General features: G+C 32.6%; 3 protein-coding genes and 1 long non-coding RNA gene across 6 annotated transcripts; 2 read left to right on the top strand and 2 right to left on the bottom strand.

Annotated features, from left to right (window-relative positions):
* Positions 1–113: 113 nt before the first annotated feature.
* On the bottom strand, positions 114–1,823 carry LOC139905425 (uncharacterized). The gene is made up of 3 exons (XR_011780143.1): positions 1,084–1,823; positions 891–1,030; positions 114–828 (listed from the first exon to the last, which is right to left on the bottom strand). It is a non-coding gene; the product is annotated as an uncharacterized lncRNA (long non-coding RNA).
* An 8,213-nt stretch (positions 1,824–10,036) lies between these two features.
* On the top strand, positions 10,037–12,060 carry Cdc6 (Cell division cycle 6). The gene is made up of 2 exons (XM_040713478.2): positions 10,037–10,908; positions 11,172–12,060. Exons 1-2 carry the CDS (start codon positions 10,141–10,143, stop codon positions 11,895–11,897), a joined length of 1,494 nt encoding a protein of 497 aa, XP_040569412.1. The 5' UTR covers positions 10,037–10,140; the 3' UTR covers positions 11,898–12,060.
* LOC121118883 (uncharacterized) lies at positions 11,883–14,613 on the bottom strand. Its single transcript, XM_071888546.1, has 2 exons — positions 13,604–14,613; positions 11,883–13,539 (listed from the first exon to the last, which is right to left on the bottom strand). The coding sequence occupies exons 1-2, from the start codon at positions 13,888–13,890 to the stop codon at positions 12,102–12,104; spliced, it is 1,725 nt and encodes a 574-aa protein (XP_071744647.1). The 5' UTR covers positions 13,891–14,613; the 3' UTR covers positions 11,883–12,101.
* Positions 14,614–14,636: 23 nt separating this feature from the next.
* On the top strand, positions 14,637–21,600 carry LOC121118882 (uncharacterized). 3 transcript variants are annotated; one of them, XM_071888545.1, is made up of 11 exons: positions 14,637–16,306; positions 16,436–16,883; positions 16,947–17,094; positions 17,161–19,387; positions 19,459–19,594; positions 19,659–19,881; positions 19,952–20,286; positions 20,354–20,613; positions 20,672–20,810; positions 20,870–21,049; positions 21,114–21,600. In XM_071888545.1, the coding sequence occupies exons 1-5, from the start codon at positions 16,124–16,126 to the stop codon at positions 19,588–19,590; spliced, it is 3,138 nt and encodes a 1,045-aa protein (XP_071744646.1). In that variant the 5' UTR covers positions 14,637–16,123; the 3' UTR covers positions 19,591–19,594; positions 19,659–19,881; positions 19,952–20,286; positions 20,354–20,613; positions 20,672–20,810; positions 20,870–21,049; positions 21,114–21,600. The 3 variants fall into 3 exon arrangements, with proteins under 3 accessions (XP_071744646.1, XP_071744645.1, XP_040569410.1); XM_071888544.1 differs by having other exon boundaries at positions 15,910–16,306; positions 16,947–19,387; XM_040713476.2 differs by lacking the exons at positions 14,637–16,306; positions 16,436–16,883; positions 16,947–17,094 and having other exon boundaries at positions 17,717–19,387; positions 20,672–21,049; positions 21,114–21,344; positions 21,403–21,600.
* Positions 21,601–22,619: the final 1,019 nt, after the last annotated feature.

Below are 22,619 nucleotides of genomic sequence, written 5' to 3'. Positions count from 1 at the left end.
ATTGACTTAGACGTTTTTTATCCGTTACAGTAGATTTGAAAACGTCACACTCCATGAAATTGTAATTAATTAATAATCATATTCTCAGAATAATAACTAATGAAACGACAAAGTAGAGTATTTCGAAATATATTTAAAGTTCCAGATTTAAAAAAGAAGGCTTTAATTAAATATAATCTACATGCTAAAAAATAAACCATTAAACATTTAAGTTAAATATACAAAATTAAACAATTAAAATCATATAACAATTAATAATAATAAATTATAAATACAGAATATTGAAATAATAGATTGATCCAGATAATTTTTTCTTGTTCTAACATCGGAATTCAGTTAAATATGTCATAACTTTAGGTTGCAATACACAAGCGAGACGTGGAGTTTAATCAAAAAGATAATCACCCCTCTTCTTCATGTGGAAGTTGCTATATACAATTGTGCACAGGATAGATATATCTCTACCGATGAGATCTAACTAATTATTAATAATAAAGTAAATGTCAAAATCATAAAATTAGACAATAAATATATTAATAAAAAAATGTTAGAAATAAATTCATCGTAAAGATTTAGAGCAAAAGCTAATTATGTAGTAATGTCCGACGATATTACTCCCTATTAAGAGCATCAAAAAAGATTTTTCCCCGTTATTTAGGTATGCTTATATAACAACATACTATTATCATGAAGGATATACACAATTGTTAATTATAATGCAACACCCAATGTAACTACCCTCGTTGTTGTGACCATTTAAACAGTTGTTTTTGCCTTTTATGAGTTTTCTGAACACCATTTCTGGGAGCCCATCAACCATAGCTAAGCCTTAAGTGATAAAAAAGTAATATTTATTGACTATGTAATATTGGAAAACCTAATTATCATACCCAAGTCTTTAAGTAAGGAAACTAGTCTCAGACAAACTAGTTGCAAACCATCCAAAGCTACTACCCCCGTTGTTGTGACCATTTAAGCAGTTGTTTTTGCCCTTTACTGAGTTGTGTATCATAATTCTTGATATGTTTAGCTAAAATAGAATCATATTTTATCGTTAGATTTTAAAAGAAATTGCATACTTACTGTGAGATAGTACAAAATTCAAAGTTCCATTTCGATATTAGTAAATATTTTATACTTTTTACTGATAACTTGATCGTCATTTGGTGTGGACGACTCAAAACATTTTTATATGTATTTCTATAAATGACATCAGTACCAACATCCTCTATTAATTTAATGATGGTTCCTTGGGTAGGGATATGTTTACCCTTGTATTTCTCCATAAATTTTTTGAGCGTAGATAATTATCAATGGATAAGGTACATGCAATAAGCATCGTTGTGAGATCAGAGTTAAAGTCTGACTTGATGTATTCATCGTTAAATTGATTTTATAGATGAATATCCATACTCTAGTTATGAGATGAGGATAATGAGTGGCGTGTAATTCTAGACAGGGGACTAAAGCACATTTATATCGACAAATCCAACAAACCATCTGTTTCTCATCCGGTAAGTATTTTCCAAATTCCTAGGCCTCCATTTTCAGAAATCCAGACAGAAGGCGACGTTATTTTAGGTATTTTATTCAGTTCTCTATCGACTATCCCCATCTAATATTATTATATTAATATTGAATAATAAAGGCGGGAATGATAACGTTCTTGCTTAATAGAAGAAGATGTATATTATTTAATCAATGATGCCATAAGTATTTCTTCTCTTCTCCTCGCACGCTTTTGTATTCTTACCAAAATTATCACCCTTGACTATAAGTAATAACTATTTAACTATTAATTACTTAGTGGACGCTATCTTTATAGTGTTTTGTAATTCCAATCAGGTACACTAAGTGTTGTGCTCCTGGGTGAAGATGGGGCTATGACAACGAGCCACAATTTGTGTCGAAACAAGGACAGAACCCCCGGCCTTGCTGAGATCCATTCCAAGAGAAACAGATCTGAAGAAGACAGATTAGGCACAGTCCAAAAGTACAAAGCTGTGTTCTCTACATTTCAACCACTTTCAGACCCTTGGCAAGGATCTAAAGAAGAGGTAAGACAGCTGCTCACTTTTGATGTGTATGCTAATAACTGTCCTTCTTTTACAGGTACCTCAAACCAGATGTAGTACCATCCCTATGTCCAAACTGTCCCAACACCTAAAGCTTCATCAAGACCAACTCAAGATGAGACCACGTCACGTAGGGCTCAACAGTCTAATGAACTACAACAGCATGCTGTGTTTCACGAATCATCCATTGGAGCACTTAAGTACTACTCCATAGAAGACAACAGACCGGAGTCTAAAGACACAGCCCAATTTTTAGAGTTTGTCAGAACTATGTGGAATATCCTGAACGTCGAGACATCTGGAATTGGCTACGAAAAAAGAGATGAGCTTCGGGAACCAATCTCTAAGAAGAACAAACGTGGGCTCTGTTTCTTGAGAGTTTTTGTCGACTTTCTCATCGAGTGGCAAAACAGTAAAGCACCTGGCCTCACATCAGAAACCTTCCTAGCAACAAAGCAGACGTGCTTTGCCGTAGCAGACCTGGCAGAGTATTTTCTCCTAGATGAAGACTTCTCCTATGTTCTCCTCGGCATGTTCCAGTCTGATCCAATCGAATGAAGTTTTGGCGGGTACAGACAACTAAGTGGAAGTATCTACTACATCAGCGTGAGATAGATCCTGGAAGCAGAGAAAAGGATTCGTATTCTGAGTTTTGTCAAATTCTCAGGTAAATAAGATGTTTGTTAATAGTAAGCTTCTTTATTTAGGTATTATTTATTTTTACAATATGATAATATCATTATAATATTTTACTTTTTTAAATTTTCAGGTATGACTACTTCAGAAATTAAAGCTCTGCTGAACGAAGACCTCGTGAAAGCTAAGCTCATTTGGACTGACAACCAGATGACCTCCAAGAACTAGCTTCCAAGGGAGAGAGTGATACTTTGTTGCCGGGTATATTGGTTTTTCTTTGTAGAAGAAGATCAGCTGTACATCATGCCAAGAGTTAATGGTCATCAGAGACGCACCTCCGGACTCAATAACCTTCGATAGTCCAACCAATCAGCGTGTAGACCTGAAAGAGTTCATCAAAATAATGAGCAGAGGGAGGGGGGTTCTCGACTCCATCCGACCTTCTCTACCTCTCCTGTCTTTACATGCTTACTCCATGTTCTCTTACATCACAGCTACTCCTGAAGAGAATGACAGTTTACTTGGCAGCCTAAATCCTAGAGCTTCATTTGTTGCCACATTCATTGGCAGGATGCAGGACAGTTTAAACTATAAAATTATTATCGTTGTGGGAGTAAAGTTCGAGGAAGGACACTCCTAGTTAGCTTTTCATCAAAGAATTTCATTCGCTTTGTTTAATGTCATGTGTAAAAATTTAAGTGCTACACTGAATGATGATATCCTATTTTTAACAAAAAGAAAATGGCAGCTAAGAATTCAGAAGCTAATTTTCAAGCAAAATCATCTGACTTGTAGACTTTGACTAACTTTGTACTTTTTGATGGTACCTTTTCTTTTTTACGTCATACGTATTTCTTCTCTTCTCCTCGCAAGCTTTTGTATTCTTACCAAAATTATCACCCTCAAGAATAAGGAAATCCCCATTTGGAAACGCGTGACCGCAGTGTCTTGTCCTGTTTACGGGAGTCCTTGATACAACGGTAGCTATATTGCTACTTCTATTCCAACTCTGGATGATCCAGACATTGCACATTCATAACCCAATGAGGTGAACGGGAGAGTATGAACAACGGAGAACCAGAACTTCATGGGATGAAATCCACTTTGATCATCCCTGACACGGACACACACTTCACTTCTTGTAAGTGACCATGGTTCTCTTCCTTCCTCCACGAGGCCCAAACTGAGGTATAGCCCGTATTGCTCTGCCTTTCGTAGACAAACGAACGTTCTCCCTGTCGACAAAAAGGGGCTACCCAACTCCAACAGAGAAACGAAATCTCTCGTGCTCTCCAAAACGAGATAATACATTTATGATAAGTACTTTTGGAGTAATCTTCTTTTGAATGTAAACTTCCCAGTCCACCCTGCGATCAAGTTACCAAATTGACTTTAAGCTCTCGTCAGGACCTGTTATCCTTGTCTTTCTCATCTTTCTTTTTCATATTTGAGTAGCTGAGATCAAATAGGAAAAAATGGGCGGGGGGGTACTCATTTCAAATTTTGGAGAAAAAATTATATTATATGTCTTGGCACACCGTAATACTCATATTGAGCTTCTTTTTTTTCAATTTGTCAATAAACCAGGGGGTAGCTAAAACAGTATTGCCACAAATGTTCTCCTCAACCATGTATTTAATAGCCTTATTCACATCATGGGACCAGAAATTCAAGGGTGGACCAACCTTCATCTTATGCAATTTAATCAGATTTATTATAGAATTATCAAATTTATAAGCTGGCTTGAGGACAAAATCTTTTTGAAAATCTGCTACCATTTCAAAATGCTTTAAAGATACAACATTTGATGGTAGGTTTTCTAAAAGAACAATATCTTCAGGTAATATTATGTCATTGGTGCATAAAAGATTGCGTGTAACCCTGACGATTTGTTACAGAGTAACAATTGTAAGTCCGTGTTGGACTTTGACTAGAATTGGGGATCGACATGAGAGTAATTCTAGTAAATCTCCATGTTATATCACTTTTTGCTTCCTCTCTTGTCACAACTAATTGTACCTGTTCTAATAAAACGTCATGAGCATTATTCTTTCTCTTCTCCAAAAACTTTTTCAAATTGTTAGGGTTACCATGTTGATTTTCGGTCTTTTTTTTTTTTAACTTAGCCATTACATATTAAATTTTCCCCAAAAAAGAATAGAAACATATGAAAGTGCGACTTAAAAAGAGTAAGCTTTTTTACTACCATTCAGAGGTGATGTCTTAAATATGAATTAATAGTTTACAATTCTATTTTGTTAGTCGTCGATAAAACTCCTGCGAATTTGCCTCCCCCATGATTAATACGTGTTCTGCTCCTGGATGTAGTTCCAGTGTAAGTAAGAATTATGAAGTGAGCATTCATCAATTTCCAATGATGGACTCTACAATGTTGGCAACGTGGTTAAGGGGCATTCTGAGAGACACCAGTTATTACTTATTAGACTCCCATCAGCTAGTTAAAGATTACATTACAAACCTTATACGTCCAATGATTTCGTAGCAATTAAAACAAGGCGCTACTCAATGTAAGATGAAAAGTTTATCGTGGGAGAGTTGAATCGACTGGTGTTGGGGGTGTCGTAGAACCCAGCAGATCTCCATGGTGCGCTCAATTACTGGTTACTACAAATGAAACGAAGAATAGACAACTGGTGATTGATTACCTTCCAACAGTCAACATATTCAAGTTATTAGATGTCTATCCTTTACCTATTATCGAAGATCTCATCTCTAGGGTTGCTCTAAGTAAGTTATTCAGTGCAATCGACCTAAAGAACGCAAATCATCAAATTCCCTTTTTAATAAGCAAAAAAAGTATACGCCGTTTGAAGCCGGAAGGAAATTGTATAAATTTCGAAGAATACCTATTGGAGTGACAAATAGAGCTGCAAGCTTGCAAAGAATCATTGACTTCATATTAGTGAAGAAAGGCTCAAAAAGACACATGTATATGTAGACGATGTTACTGTTTGCGGAAGTAATCAATAATAACATGATGAGAATTTGAAATCTTTTTTAAGAGAAAATTTCTAGTTTCTAATAAAAATGCCATGTCCTACCCGTTGGAACTGTAACTTAACCCGTTTGTAACCGTTCTTAACCAATTATCCGATCTATAAGAAAATTGTTACTAAGCATTCAGATGATATGGATACTAACATATGTTCTAAGATGAAGAACATTGCTGTACTATCTGTAGCTGAAGACTTATGTGAAAAACTGATACCCATTGCCAGTGTCATTGAAAAATGCCAGTGACACTTGCATAATTATTTGTACCTTTTCAACGTAAAATATCCTGAGCCTTACAAGACAGCCATTAAGAAGCGCTTCAACGACGTAGCACAGCATTGTCACCTTGCTGCATATCTTCTACACACAAAATGTCAAGGCCAACCAGATGTATAAAACTCAGACTTGGCTAAATGACAAGGATTCATCATTTATCGCTGTTTTAATCTCATTTGAGGTACAAGGTGCAACACTACCATCATCCTTTTTTGGCGTTAATGCCATAAATACTCATCTTCTAAGCTGGTGGTAAGCTCTTAGTAAAAATATGTTAATTGACTAACCGGTTTATTAAAGTGATGGAACAATTGTATACTGCTGTTTCTTCCTCCACCTCGATTGAAAGAGTATTTGGTACTTATGGACTGGTACATAACACGCTCCGCAACCCATTAGGTAATGTTAAAGCAGCCAAACTTTTCTATTGCCATCGAATGCTGCGAGGACCACAAGAGATTGATTATTAATATTTTTTAATTTTAAATATATAATAGAAAAATTATTTGTGTTTTAAATAGTTTCATATCAAATGTATTTTATTTAATTAGTGAAAATATATTTTACCCAAACATGGTGAAATCTTGGGCAAAATATATTTTATACTACACGGGTTTAACCCAAGTCATGGGTAAAATTTGCAAACTGTGATTAGTAATGATTATTCGGAAGAATCCCCTTTACCTGAGGCTATAAAAGTTGAACATTCATCAGAAAGAATATACAAAAATGTGCTAATTCAGGCTAATATTGAGGGGATGAATATCTTAATTTCAGGAAAGAGAAGAAAAAATTGCTTTTGAAAATAAGTAGGCTTCAAAAAAGAGTTATTTCTCTTCAAAAGAAACATCAGTACCAGAAGGTATCGAAGAGACAAGAATCCCAAGCCTTAAAATATAAGTTACAGCAGCGATTTTCATCAACCCAAGTCAATGTGTTAATAAACAAAAAGATGAATGCAAGGCCAAAAAACTGGACTGAAGACTACATTCAATGTGTCTTATTTTGATGTCAATGGCTGGAGGAAATGCTTATAATTCCGAAGAAATTGTCCCTCCCTTTGCCAGCTTTATCAACTTCGAGACAATGGATTTTAGAATTAAAATGTGCCCCTGGGATTCAGCATAAACTATTAGATATTTTGAGGGGAAAAAATGAAGGGCAAGCGCATGTAGAATTACATTGCAATTGCAGTATTGGCATAAATATTTATAAGTAAATATTTTAAATTGTTTTCTCTTCCAGAATTTTCACTAAAGAACGATCAGTTTAAGTATCTTGGAGAGCTGTCTTTTGATGAATTGGATTTAAAAAGAAGTTACGATTACTCTCCTTCCTATGATCAAGTCCATACAAGAAAAATGTGGGACTGCGTACCACATTAGGAATCGCTGAGGATTCTCCGTATTTTTGGAATCCATCGGACACATGAAAGAAGATTTACGTCTTTCATGGTGTGCCTCACCTAATCAAACTCCTGAGAAACCAATTTTGGATAAAGGGTACCAGTTACCTGATGGACCCCAAATCACAAATAATGATTTTATAGAATTGATAGCAAGAGATTGTGAAGAGCTAAAAATCGTACACAGGATTTTTATTTGTTCAGTTAATACTCAAACAATCGTATTATTATTTTGATAAATTTTAACTATTGTTTTTAGTCAAAAAACTTATAATAAGCTCGTATGGGACATATTTAGTGATTTATTTATTTATGTAAAAATGGTACATCTTCAAAATATTTCAATATGTTTACAAGCAATTTAGCTATTTAGAAGAACATTCCTAAGTCAATAAGTTTGGAAATTGCAACGGCATTCAGATATTACAATATAAATCTATTAAAGTTAAGAAGTCACTTATATTTTTTAAAGCACATAGTCACTTAATAGTTCCCAATAACTATTTATATGTAATAACATAATAGAATAATGCATTGTAGACCAAAATACGGAGAAAGGAGAAGTATATTATCTTTGATAGTTTAAAATAATCTTCTACATGTTTTCCAAAGGAAAAATAGTCTTACGAGTACTAAGAAAATTAGGAATGAGGCTTGAAGTGTCCAAGATGTATTATTGTCTATATTTGCTGTACAGTACGAATTCAAACTTATAAATGGAATTGATATTTGTGATAGAATATTTAGTAGCAATTCATGCGTTATAAGCATTAAGGAACCCAAAGGACTCTTATCAAAGAAAGAGTATATTTATAGTAGGAGTTGACTTTAGGAGGATTGAACACAAGAGTTTTAATGAAGGATTTTTGGGTGGAGAATGAGAAATTTCTTAGTTCCTCACTGTATTTTCCATTATATTTTTTCTTGCGTAACTCTTCAGTTCAATAATATAAGTATAGGACGTTTTGATACAAGATACAATAACTATTTATATGCAATAGCGGAATAGAATATGCTTTGCAGACAAAACCATCGAGAAAAGAGAGGCACATTATCTTTAAGAATCTCAAATCGTTTTCCAATCACAGAATAGATTCACAAGTATTAAAGAAACCACTAATCAGGGATGAGGCTTAAAGTGACCAGGTTATATAATTATCCATATAGAACATACATCTCAAATTAAAAATTGAATTAAAAATATTATGTTACTTAACTAATAAGTAATAATAATTATTATATTATAATATGAAAGTCCTTAAAAATACAAGTCTACAGGTCCGTTCCAAGCTTATAGACGTATATTTACAAAATCTCGATAGATATGGTAACCCGTCTTTATAACATATTTACTATATGTTTTTGAAAGGCTGATTCTAAGATATTCATAATTACAAGTATTTTTAATATTTTATTTTAAATTATGAAATGTATGCATCACAGTATTTTGTATATTTTTTGAATATATGATAAACCAAAAATACATTTAAAAAAACTAAATAATAACACTGCAATTACTTATTGCATATATATGCCGGAAAATTTATGTTTCTTTTCTCCATTAAGATTTACATTATATATATTGCACATCCTTTCCCAAAAAAATGACTCCTAACTTTAAAGGATAAAATGTCCAATTTAAACTTTACTTTGAGTAATTTTTTTGTAATTATATTGTGGAAAAATGTTAAAGGTAGTGTTTGTAGCAATTCCAGGCTGAAAAATATACTTAACATAAGTTTTTTGATAAAAAGTATTTTTATTTCACTTCAAAAATGTTGCCTTAGTGTATATATTAATAAAATATATATTTATTAAATATCATAATATAATACTGCGCTTCGTAAAAATTCAAATAAAATATTAAATAATTATCATTTATATTTGAAATATTAAAATTCTCTACTCATCGCGAATTGATCTCTTCATGGTTTCGATCCTGGTATCTCATTCCCAAGGAAGGAGTTCACTCTACTCCATTATGAGGTCTTCCTTTGGTCTTAACTCTTGGAGAACATAAAACTCCACTTCTTTCGATTTAATGATTGAAAAATGATGTTAGGCCTTAGCAACTGTCAAATTTAAAGCACATATATCTAAATATCAAAATTTTCTCTCTTAGAATGATTAATTGTTTTTTTTTATATATTTTTTAGTTTTATTGTTATAACTTCAAATTGTTGTAGTACCTTTTTGTAATTATTTTAACATATCCTATTTTATATTTCACCTGCGGAGCCTTATATCCAGCTGAATCTGAAAGTGAAGAGCTCACATCGTTTTAAATCAGGACTTTTTATTAGAAAATATGTCCATTCATGAATTACTCCTTGACACTTTGTAATGGATGATTAACTTAAATATCTTTATTTGCATGACAGTAATTTTGAGGAACATTGAGGAAAGTGACCAACATTTCTTGTCATGAAAAGTATGTTATGCCTATAAGTTCTAGTACTAAGTATTATAACTCTTTGGTTATACTTATGTAACAATTACAATGTATATCATTTATCAAGCAAGTCGCATCTAAAGTCTGGCTTTGGTCTCTCCTGATGTATTTAATTTTTAGAGTTTTCGGCGGGAAAAAAGTGGCTTGGGATTTAAGCGAGTGACGTCAGAACGAGAGTTTTTAAATGCCCGGGAAAGAGAGGGCAAAAGAAATGAGACAAGAAGGTAGCCACAAGCTAGTTAGATATAAGGAGTCAGTTGGATCCTGTAATTTGAGTGATCATGGCTCCTGTTACTCAACAGACAGAAATAGATTTCCCTGTACGAAAGCTCCGCTCATCGACAGTGAAGAAGAACACGAATACCTTTCCCAAGTCCCCAATTAAGAAGACCCCATCCAAAAGAGTACTCAAAGTGCCTAAAAGTGCTGCTACAAGCCCCACCACTGCCCTACAGAACGTCTCGCTCAACAGTCCTTCGGCTAGGAAATCTCTCGAATCCCGATTTAATGTATCTCCTAAAACGAACATTCCTGTTCGAATCCATCGCCCTGATTTGAAGCGCTACAAAGACTTGAAGTGCGCCCTGAATGAAGATTCGCATGTCCTTCTGGGTCGAAAGACGCAAATTGAGGCACTCAAGCAATTTTTTAAGAGGAAGGGACGGAGTTTGTATGTTTCAGGTGCACCTGGAACTGGGAAAACGGCTTGCATTCAGTATTTACTGCAGCGAGACTTCCAAAATGCATTTCAGAAATTCGTTTTTGTGAATTGTATGTCTCTGAGGACTCCTTCTGCTATTTTTGGGCATATTGCCAAGGAATTGGGAATTGGAGAGAGTGAGGATCCTCAGTCCGACATTGAGAAGAGAATTACATCCTCCTCATCCAATTTCCTCTTGGTTCTCGATGAAATTGACCAGCTTGAGTCCAAAAATCAGGAGATCCTTTATACTCTCTTTGAATGGCCTTTCCTTCATGAAACTCAGTTAACACTCGTTGGAATCGCCAATGCGCTAAATCTCACGGATCGTATTCTCCCTAGATTGAAGGTAGTTATATTCCATTCATTTATGTATTATAAAATTGCTCCTTTAGCCAACGGAAATTCCCTTCTTATCAATGGAAATTAAGTCCGGGTCCGCAAGTTGTAGCAAGAGTAATCTCTGAAAGGAATATTAAGGGGATGAGAGACTCATGAGGTTTGAGTCCCCTCATTTGGTATTCCTTTTACAATATATGTATATTGAACTGATATAAATATTTAAGATTAATTAATTGATTGTTTTACAAATTGCTTTTTTTGTCTCCTTAGCTTAGGACTGGAATATGTCCTCAACAACTCTCCTTTCCTGCTTACTCTCGACAAGAAATCAATGATATTATTTCTGATCGTCTCAAAGGTGTAGGAGACGAAAATAGTGCCCCGGTCATTCATCCAAATGCCATAAAGTTCTTGGCTGGAAAAATTGCTGCACTTTCCGGTGATATAAGAATGGCTTTAGATGTCTGTCGAAGAGCAGTTGAAATGGCAGAGCTCAAGGCTCGTAAACAGACTCTACTCACTAATTCTGAAAATTCAACCTTTCCTACAGTAGATCTCCCCCTTATCCTTAAAATTGTCAATGAAGTATATGGTTCAAGAGTGAGCTCATCTCTCAAGGACTCTGACGCGAATTTGCCCCTTGTTCAGAAACTCTTGATTGCTAGTCTTCTTCTTATGACCACAGATCACGAAAGTATTGAAAATAAAAGAAAGAAAAAAGTGTGTAAAGAGGTTCCTTTCTGTAAACTTTACCGAACGTACGTGAACGTTTGTAAGAAGAGAAACATGGCTCCCATCCCTGAATCTGAGTGCATTTCTATGACTTCTCTTCTAGATTCACGAGGCCTCATTGCATTGAGATTAACTGGAAAAAGGAAGGAACCGCGTTTGTCACAGGTTTCGCTGAGGATCGACGAAAAAGAGGTAGAAGCCGCGCTCAAAGACAAAACTCTTCTCAGTGATATCTTAATAGACATTAACTGCATTGCACAATAATTTATTAGCATAAATTTACACTACTATTATTATTTATTATGTCAGATATATTAATATCTGTCTTTCATTTTTTTTCTTTGAGTAATTGTTAGACTTATGATACCCTCGAGTATAAATATTATTAATATGTTTTAGTATGAAATAAAATGTTTCGATGATCTCATATCACAGGTTTTGCTCTAAGATGAAATATAGTAAATATGCTTATAAAGCTAATTGAGGAACTGATTGTACTCCTGGTTGATTACGCTGCCTTGAAAATATAGAAGGAGATTGTATATTTCTTGACAAGTTACTCACGTCAACCTCTGCGTGAAAGTCTCTCGAAACTCTGTGTTCTCCGAAGAAGGGTAATAGTCTTACAAGGGTTTCTTTGCTTGGCCTATCAGCTAGTGATGAGTTTTTCTTAATCATCAAGTTGATAACTTTCCTCAAATAAGTTTGTAGTCTAGTCTTCCTATCTTCAACCACTTTTTCAGTGCGATAGCCTAGAGACTTTTTTGGCGGAAAATCGAAGGATCCTACTTGAGATTCTTGTTTTTTCAAATGTTTATTCAATATATAAAATTCTGAGTAGCGTCTATAGACGTTCCACTCTTCGTCCCCTATTCTGAGATATACTTGGTAGACATGATGTTTAGACGATGAGGGGTTACACGAGGGTATACCGGAGAGAAAGACAGATGGAATCCATATACTAATGAGAGGTCTGGCGCTAGTATAAGATTCAATTGATATCTGGTCAGAAGTGTCCTCCAAGTTGGCTTCTCCATCCAACTCAATAGGACCCCGAAGTTGAATCAGTTCTTGTCTATATCGTCTCAGGAGAGAGTCCTTGCTATTTAAGTTTCTTTGAAGAGATTCATTAAATTCTAAAAGTTCACCATGCATTTCAGCAACTTGAACAAGTTTTTTTTCATACTCAGACGCTTCATAGTGATAGTCAACATAGGGTTGGTAATTGCTCTCTAAATAAGAATCCTTCTCCATTTTTGATAAAACTTCATAAGCTCTAGGCCCATCTTGTAAACGTTGAACAGCCCCGACATATTTCTTTAATTGATGTTTCAAGAGTTCATTTTCTCTACTAAGAATACTAATACGAGCATCTTTTTTATCATCTCTTTCTTTAGAATTTCTTTTTGTTATATCCAACTCATTTTTAAGAGATGCTACTTTACGATTTTCGTTATCGAGTATAAGTTTTAATGAACAAAGTTGGTTTTTAAGTTCCTCTTTTGAGTCAAGCACAGAGAGTAAGTGAGATTTAAGCTCATCTTTCTCAGATTTTGTTCCTTTTTCATAAGTAATGATATCCTCATCCTTACCCGACGAATTTTCTTCGGATGATGAATGAAGTGTGTCATACTTGATGGGTGTAAGAGTCCCAATTTCAACATTTTTGATTGGAGTCAGTCTTGGCGAATAAAACAAAGGTTGATCCTCATCATCTTCTACGTCTCCACTTTCATTGAGATTTAGCTCATCATAAGACAAGGAAGTATGAGGAGATATATTTTTTGCAATAGTCTTTACTTCAATTTCAGATGTCTTTTCCTGAGTTAATTCATTCCCTTTGACATCTTTGGATTGGTCGTCCAAACAAACCACTTGATTTTTTCGTTTTTTACTTTTCTTGTGACTATAAATAAAATCTAATTTAAAACAACTCACAATTTGAATTTATAAAGCAAGCTATCCTTCACCTATTGGATATTTTAGTTGGCTGAGAAGATACTCTAGCAACAATAAAGTCTTCTAAATCATTCTGTTTTGTACTTTGATTAAGATCTGGATGATCAATAACCAAGGCAAATTTTATTTGTGACTCAATGATATCGGATAATTGTATCATTTTTTGCAAAGAAGGACTGCGTAAAATAGCCCACGGCTCATAAAACTCTTCCACATCATTGTCTTCAATACATAAAAGAGTTCTTTTGAGACTTTTTTCATTCAGAGCAATTCGTAGCCAAGAACGAGCCCATCCCATTTCTGAATCCACTGACTTTAAGTTTTTAGATATCCTTAAAACTTCATCTTTACAAAGTATTTTCTGAAGGAAACATAAATTAAAATGATAGATAATCAACCCTACAATATTATTTTGACATGCATTTTATCATTAATGTAAGAACTCGTGATTAACGTTAAGTAATACAATAACATAATATGTCAATATCATCTATGAAAATCATATCTTTTTTTGCTGTATTCATTGATTATCTATCATTGAATCACATTCCTTCATAAACTTCCACCAGGAAACATGTTCATTAACAGAACAGTTATTTTGAAAGAATATTGAGCTATTTAAGAGAGAGGCCGGGGCTTTGAATCCATGCTGAAAACATTTTTCCAAAGAAGCCAATAACTCTTTAACTGAAGGTTCTCCTTGTTCAGAATATAAAACAGACGAGCTTTCCAATTTTGTAACAAGTAACTCCAATGAACTGAAGATCTCGTCCTTTTCCTCCATTTAGTTTAATTAAAAATAAAATCTTCTTAAAATGTATAGAATTCGTATAAAAATATATATTATAACAATAATTAATAAAAGTAATCTTAAATAAAATGATAAATCTAATAATATGCTAATAGTAATAGCAAACGCCCCAGAGTAGTACAATAGTCAACAAATAAGAATTATTGCTTATTTAGTAAAGAACATTAGTTTTTTAACACTAACATAAAAAAGATGACATCACAAAAAGGCAAATGACGTCAGAAAAATTATACGTAAGTTGAAAATATTACATCTTATGTTAATATGCAATTATAAATATACCAATGTAAATAATATGTATCGATACATATTCGCTGGTTCAAGTGGCTAATGCCATCATTGATTAGATTTACATAAAATTGTGATAGATTACAAATATGCCCTAATTTTTTTTACCTATATTCTAGCTCATATTTCATATTTGAACAAATTACCTAGGCAATTTCCCCTTTCCAAAATTTTAAATTTGCGAAGAACAATAGACTATAGCTATAAGTACTAATCAGGTTATAAATTATACCTAATATAATGGAGCATTATGATTTAATACCAATATTTTCAGTTATAAAATTAAAAGTATATTTAAAATAATTTTAATACAAATAATTTTCAATATATTTATGTCTAAATTTATTGACGTGGTTAATATTTATTTATCTAGTGTGTATCGTCCAAAATTTGTTTTTATAAAATATGATATCTAACTCTATCCATACAAAAGGTTATTGTTGTTGGCTGAATGTAAAATCCATAAGATTGATTAATCAATGAATATATTAGTGAAAAAACACAGGAATAGCATAATTTCACTCCAAATCTCTTTGTTAGGATCCAATAATGGATCCATGGCAATACCAATGAGACACTAATTGGGAGAAAAATACAATGTATGTCGAAATATTTAGCCATGCATAGTATGTGTACATATTCGTTAGTTCAATGTCCCAATACAATATTTCATAAATTTACATGAAATTGCTATAGATTATATTAGAGATCCTATTTGAACTATTTCAGCTAATGCTATAAATATATAACTTAGACTCTACGATTAAAAATAGGTATAATTTGATTAATACCCAATTTTGATACGGATATCCAATAACTGTTGTAAATTTTAATTGACCCTATTTAAATAGTTTTTTAAATTTTTAATATTTAGACAGTTTTAGAAAAGCCATCTAAAGCTTGAGATGAATATATTAAGAGCTAAAATGAATAACATAAACGTTCATATTTTGGGAGTAAAATTTATTTTGTTTAAAAGGTGTTATTAGATACTTAATGCATCACATATTCCTAGATGATTATAATAGGATGCATTTTCTATTCTGGTATACAAATAAATTTCCACTTTCATGTATTGATAATATGTTTCTAATTCATCTGTCATACTTTATACACATGTATGTAGTCAAATATATCTATAAACTATGAAGTATGTCTTCCATTGTTACTTGTACTTTTCAATCAATAAAGTATTGAGTTGAAAAAATTATTTAAGAGATTCCCTTCATATTTTCGTGAAATCATGTCTGAACTAAACTTTGTAGCAAATTATTAACACTCGTAATTTAACAGAGTAGATGGCATGACGAGCAAGTGATCAAGGTTCGAACCTCGAGTGACGCATTCTAATATAGTCATAAAAGAGAAGAGAGAGAAAAAGTCATTTCGAACCCTCATATTCCCTCAAAAACTTAAACATTTGCTTGAAAGCATGTCTGGAAGAAGAAGGTCGACGTTTCAGGAGACAGAAGAAGAAGAATCTCTCTGGGAGAACCTGGAAGACATAGAGAATATTTTTGAGAAGGAACTTAAGGATCTAAAAGAAATTTCAACCTCTAGGGGACATAATACAAATGTAGAACATGAAAACGGGAGTCATTTTGAAGAGCAAGAGGTTTGTAGTCCATTATTCTCGATTAAACTTGAATCATGGCGTTAAATATATAATAAATAATAAGAAAAGCAATGTCTTTATAATGACAAATACATATACTCATTTTCCTGTTGAACTTGTGTCTTTCAGAGTTTGATATGGAATTGTGGACTCTGCGGATCATATTATTTCAAAGATCATTTGCATTTCAGCAATCACCTCCTCGAACATCATTCGGTTGAAGAGAGAAAACGACAGAACCAGAATTTTTACGGTTGCTTGAGTTGTGGAAATGGTTTTAAGGATCTTGATATTCTTGAGAGCCATTTACTCGTAGAGGAATTATGTCACAAAGATTATGATAAAGCTCTTCTTGCTTTGTATAAAAGACATTCTGTCCCTCGGTTCTTTGCACCCCTTTATGACAGATGTAAAACTTGTCAGGACAAATTCGATAAACTTTATAGACTTCTTCAATATTTTCCACGGTGTGGTCATTCGGAAAATAATCGGCCCAGAAAGATTTCTAGTCAAAGCGCACTCACTAAATCTAATTCAAATGGAAACTCTAATCAAGAATCATCTACAAATGTCATTTGTAATTAGAAATCTATTTACAATAATGCATGTTTAATCAAACAATTTATGTTGTTTTATATAGGTGGAAGGGATAAAAAAAATCGAAAGTCATTTTCAAATAATTCGACAAAGATAATGGATTCTTCACAAAATGAAAATAATTTACAATCACACATGGGATCTTCCGATGATTCGTTTCTATTGGACAATGATGATGATTATTTCAATGGGTATTTTTTTATAGGAACTCTCTCGATGAATAAGAGTAAAATTAGTATCGATAAATACAATTACAGGCGAAGTGAACAAGAAGTAGACCCGTTGATTTGCATGGGTAAAGTCAAAACCAAAAGCACAAGAACAAAAAAAAACAATTCTAATATATTTCATGGTTTTCAACCTACAAATACCATAAATGATAGCAACTTGGTTTGTCATGGATTTAATGGAGTTAAATGGATTCATTCGAGATCTTCAAATCAAATAAAAAACAGAATTAAAGGAAAAAAGTCATCAAAAAGAATCAAACTAAATCCTGCTCTTAATCTGGATGGAGCTTATGATGAAGATAGTAGCTCTCCCACTCATGGTGTTATTGAAATTATTGAAATTGATGCCGATGATAATGGTTGCCATGAAGATATTCAAGGGGTTGAAGGAATAATTGAGTCTTTTCCTTGTAAACAGGATTCGCTCTCTCAACCTTGTATTGAATGCAAAATCGATGGATTTGAATCAAGAAGAGCATTCTTATTTCATCAAGTATTTTTACATGAAAGGAGTTATTGTCCTCATTGTGATTTGATTTTTGAAACTTCCGTGGACTTGTTTAATCATGAAAAAGAAGTTCATACATTTTTTCCTTGTGATAATTGTAAAAAACAATTTTCTACCTATGATGGTCTTATAATTCACTTACGAAAACACCATGATACATATCTTTGCCCTTTCTGTAACTTAATTTTCTCAAAAGATACAATTGAAGGACACTTTTCAAATAATCATCGTCTACAAGTTAATCAATATACTCTCAATGAGTGGATCAAAATTGCTCTTAGTGGTATAAAAATAATATCAAATATGAATTCATTAACTGCGACTTGTTCATTTTGCTTGAAAATGAAGTCTCTTCACAAGATATACGATCATTATCGCGTTTGGCATAACTTTACTTCTCTACATTTGTTTAAAATTTTGGCTCAATCTGGATTCACCCTTGAACCTAATTCGTGTAACAATAATGTTCAATATCATTCAAGTGAATTTCAAAATGTTGGTTACTCTTTAGACTTTAATGGCAAATGCAGTTCCCAAAAGTATCCTCTCGATAGCTATGATTGCCCTGTTAAGAATTGTGCAAACAAGAAGAGGAATGACAAGGATTATGGACTTCATTTGTTGATTCATCATAATTTGAAGTATTGCCTAGCCTGTGATACATTTTTTAAAATTATCTCAGATTTGAATACCTATAGTCATACTAATTGTGCAGGAAATTCTTTTGAATGTTCATTATGTCACTCAAATTTCAACGATGTATTTTCGTTATTTCAACATCGGGTTCAAATCCATGGTCTATTAACATGTATTCTTTGTAAGAATCTTATATTTACTCATAAAGAATCATTTTATGTGCACTTTCGTCATTCTCATAACGTCCATAAATCATGGTATATAAATTTGGATATCAGTAAACAATTTGACCGATCTTTAGTTTCCATTTCTGAGTCTAAGTCAAGAATAAAATGCAATTTATGCGAGAAAGTAGAACTTAAATTAGATCAAACTGGTGCTCTTCGAAGTCATCTTTCATCTATACATGGTGTTGAGGCCTATAATATATTATTTGCTTCGTATGATGGTTTCAAAGATTTTAAAGTGTCTTCCATTTCCCAAAAGAAAAATGATAATTCCTCTTATGAATCAATACAATTTGAGGATACTTCTGAATGCATTTTTATTACCGAAAATGACGTTAACGTGATTATCGAAAAAACAGGTAATGGACAAATTATGAATGAACTAAATGATATACCCCAAAAATTACCAAAATCAATACTAGAAAAAGATAAAAGTTCCTATATTTGTTCTGTATGTGATGAGGGATTTAAGTCTTCGTTAAAATTACAATCTCATGTTGATGAGATTCATAGTCAAAGTGGAAAGAATTATAGATGTGACTTTTGTCCAACTATGACAAATTCTTTAGAATCAATGAAAAAACATTTATTAAAGATTCACAAGTCTTCCATTCTTATGTCCGAAGAATACAGTTTAAAATGCAACTACTGCAGTGAAAATTTTTGGAGCCTTGGAGAGCGGCATGCCCATATGAATAAAAAACATCCAGATTCTAAAATAGATGGAGATTTCAAGTGTAAAATTTGTAAGCATGTAAGTCCTAATAAAAACGCGTTAAGAAGACATTTTCAAAGAATGCATCCAGCAGAGCCTCTTCGAAGCAATGTTTCGTATAAGTGTGATATATGTCAAATTCTTTTTCAGTGGAAAAGTCAACTCCATGTAAGAAGAAATATTAACTACCTATTTTTTTTTTTTTTACAAAACAATATTTTTAAAATAATATAATTTAGGATCATGTAAAGGAGAAGCATAAAGACCAAGAAGAGAATGGATGTAATGTTTGCAAATTAAAGTTCAAATCTGTTAAAGCCCTTAAAAATCATGAAAAAAAGTTGTTCATTAATTTCTCAAAAAGATCATAATAAGGTATTTCAAATCGGATATTGGATATATTTATAAATATATTACGATTTTCTTTTTTGCTTCACAGACTCGAAATCCTAAGATAAGAAATCATGAAAATATGAATACCACGACTTCAGAGATGAATGATACATCTCATTTAATTGAAAAAAGTAATAGTATAGTTATTGAGGATCATGAAAATGTAGATGTTGGAGAAGCTAAAATAAGAAAGTTAAAATGTGAATTTTGTAATATTATTTTACAAACTTCAAATTCCAGAGAGGAGCATTATAGACGTGTCCACAATGGTAAGGCTTTAAATATTTTGTTTAAAAAGCTTTTATATACCTTTGTCCTTTTCTTTATCTTTTTTTAAAGGTTTGCTTCCCTTTACATGTGGCGAGTGCAATAAAGGATTTTCAACTAAGAGTTCATTGGTAAACCATAAAATTAAACATGGAAACTTTGTATGTTCTTTTTGTTCGAAAGAGTTTAACAGAAGGGACTCATTTAATGAACACCAACTCATACACACAGGCCCTAGATATATATGTCCTCATTGTCCAAAAGAATTTGTTCAAAAATCTAATCTTCGAAGGCACATAAGAATCCATTTAGGAATCAAACCCTACAAATGCAAACACTGTCTTAAGGCTTTCTCGGATAGTGCAGCTCAAAAGGCCCATGAATCGACTCACCTAAGTATAAAAATTGTGAGAGAAAATTGAATATATACATTTAAAATGAAGTATCATCATTAACTATGTTTCGTTGTTTTAGAGTTGTGAAGTTTGTGGACAAAAATTTGCTCGAAAGCAAAAATTAAACTATCATATGAGGATCCATACTGGAAATGGACTTTTGGTGTGTGAATTATGTAAAAAGGTATTTACAAATTCTTATTCCATGAAGAGACACTTATTAACACATTCAGAAAATAAGAACTTTGCTTGTAATGTTTGTTTACAAGTATTTTCATCAAAAAAAAACCTTTCTGTTCATTTGCGAATCAAAGAAAATTTAGGAAAAGAGTGTAAATTGTAAGTGGGTATTTATTAAGATTTTTTAACTTTTCTAAAAATTATTTTATCTTCATAGGTGCGGACTAGTGTTTCACTCTGAGACTGAGCTTAATGCACATTTATTGGGATATCATAAAGAAGCCAATGGATGTTCAAGGAAGGGTTATAAATGTCGTCATTGCGACTCCTCTTTTAATAGTTTATCGGATATTCGAGTACACTTGCTTATGAAGCATAACATTGATAAAGATCTCACATTTCATTTTATAAATAGCTTTAGAAATGAGAGTGAAAATACTTTATATCAGGAACCATCCACGCCCCAGAGTTTTAAATACGTTCAATGCTTGCTTTGTGGTAGACTTATAAAAAGTACTGAGGATTTTTATGTACATTTAATGACCATGCATGATGTAAAATGCTCAAAAGATGGTAACAACCAACGTTGTCCTTTGTAAGGATTCACCCATAATTTTTCTTTTTCATGATCTTTATTTATATACATTCTTTTATTGCAGATGTAATTTGGATATTGGATCGTCCCCCTTGGATTTCAATACTCACATTCGTTGCTCACATCCCGAATCTATGTCCCCAATGGTCGAAGAAGAAAAAATAGAGAATGCGAGTCATTTAAATGAAGAGTTTCTTGCATCACATTTTTTGGATACATCAATTGATGAGTCTTACGTTAAAAATGATTCTGAAACATTATAGCCGTTGAAACTTGCATTTAAAAATAAATTTGGGTATATTCATATTTTTTGGACTTGTTACATTAATTCATTATGAGCTTGTATTTTGTAGGTATAAAATATGACATACATAAGTATAAGAAGATCTATATATAATCGAGTATATTTTATTAAGCAAATAAGTAGGTATATTTAAATATGAGCATAAAAGCTTCGATACTACATATTATATGGAAAATGAAAATTAATACGTACATGGAAATTATGATAACAATTAAATTATCGTTAAATATATATTCGTATCATTACACTTACCGTAGTCTTAATCAACCCATGGGCCAGGGGCTCTTTCGGAGCTTTTGATGGGATATATATGTTTTGTGAAGATCTTTGACCTGCATGGTGTAGTTTACTTATTTTTAATTTGTTAAAATGACAGGAAATTCTCCCAAAGTCTATTTTCTACTCTGCCAATTTTCATCAATGGCAATTTTCTCAATAGTAATAATTCACTGTCCATTTTCTCGAGGGCAATAATCATAGAATATTCTTAAGGAAGGGATATGTGTAAAGAAAAAACTTAGTTTAGCGATTAATAAAGGAAAAACGGTTGTTGCAATTGTTCTTTCTTCATTTTTGTTAATTATTTAAAAAGTAGCACTAATGGTATTTTAAACTAGAAGTACTTATTTTATAGCAATAATTCATTTTCTCACCCTCCCCAAATCAGGCAGCTAATATGAAGGAGGGTTCTAATTAAGTAACATCATTGTCTCACTCCCACCTTCTCTTCGGGTTCTTACAAAAATCTAGTCTATAGTAAGGTTAATAGAAATACAAGGTTATATTATCATTCATCATATAATCGAGCTGGGTAGAATGTTCAATTTGATGTACTGTACTGACTGCTGGGAGACACAGATTTGGACGTCATACAGTATAATAACGGTACTCTAACAATAACAGTCAAGGAGGGACATATATAGCTACAGTTATATTCTTCATGTTACTATTAAAAAGCGTGTTGGAAGTCAAACATCAGTCGGAAAAGTGTTAAGGTAAAACCTTTTATTTCTATAAACCTTGGTTTCTAGTTATAACTTTATATGTTTACATTTGAAATCCTCTGAAGAATTGTAAATTAGTCTTAGTGATCATTCTTGTACATTAGCCAGTCATTAATAATTATATATAAAGGCGTATTATAGCTTTCAACGTCAGCAAAATAACATAAGTTTGATTGATTAACCTTTTATTATAACATTGTAGTCAATCAGAGTTGAAAATATCACTTCTGTGGTTGGAATTACTGATTGTAGGTAGGTTACA

The sequence above is a fragment of the Lepeophtheirus salmonis genome, chromosome 5, assembly GCF_016086655.4.
Source record: "Lepeophtheirus salmonis chromosome 5, UVic_Lsal_1.4, whole genome shotgun sequence".
Taxonomy (NCBI): Eukaryota; Metazoa; Arthropoda; class Copepoda; order Siphonostomatoida; family Caligidae; genus Lepeophtheirus; species Lepeophtheirus salmonis.
Note: the sequence above shows the minus strand (reverse complement) of the source record. Positions and strands in the feature narration are given on the sequence as shown.

Bases quoted from the DNA above. Each gene is read 5' to 3' on its own strand.
- Cdc6 (XM_040713478.2), top strand. From the start codon at position 10,141: ATGGCTCCTGTTACTCAACAGACAGAAATAGATTTCCCTGTACGAAAG. The intron at 10,909-11,171 runs GTAGTTATATTC...TTGTCTCCTTAG, and splicing joins GTATTCTCCCTAGATTGAAG to CTTAGGACTGGAATATGTCC.
- LOC121118883 (XM_071888546.1), bottom strand. From the start codon at position 13,890: ATGGGATGGGCTCGTTCTTGGCTACGAATTGCTCTGAATGAAAAAAGT. The intron at 13,540-13,603 runs GTGAAGGATAGC...TTTTATTTATAG, and splicing joins CCAACTAAAATATCCAATAG to TCACAAGAAAAGTAAAAAAC.
- LOC121118882 (XM_071888544.1), top strand. From the start codon at position 16,124: ATGTCTGGAAGAAGAAGGTCGACGTTTCAGGAGACAGAAGAAGAAGAA. The intron at 16,307-16,435 runs GTTTGTAGTCCA...TGTGTCTTTCAG, and splicing joins GTCATTTTGAAGAGCAAGAG to AGTTTGATATGGAATTGTGG. The intron at 19,388-19,458 runs GTAAGAAGAAAT...AATATAATTTAG, and splicing joins AGTGGAAAAGTCAACTCCAT to GATCATGTAAAGGAGAAGCA.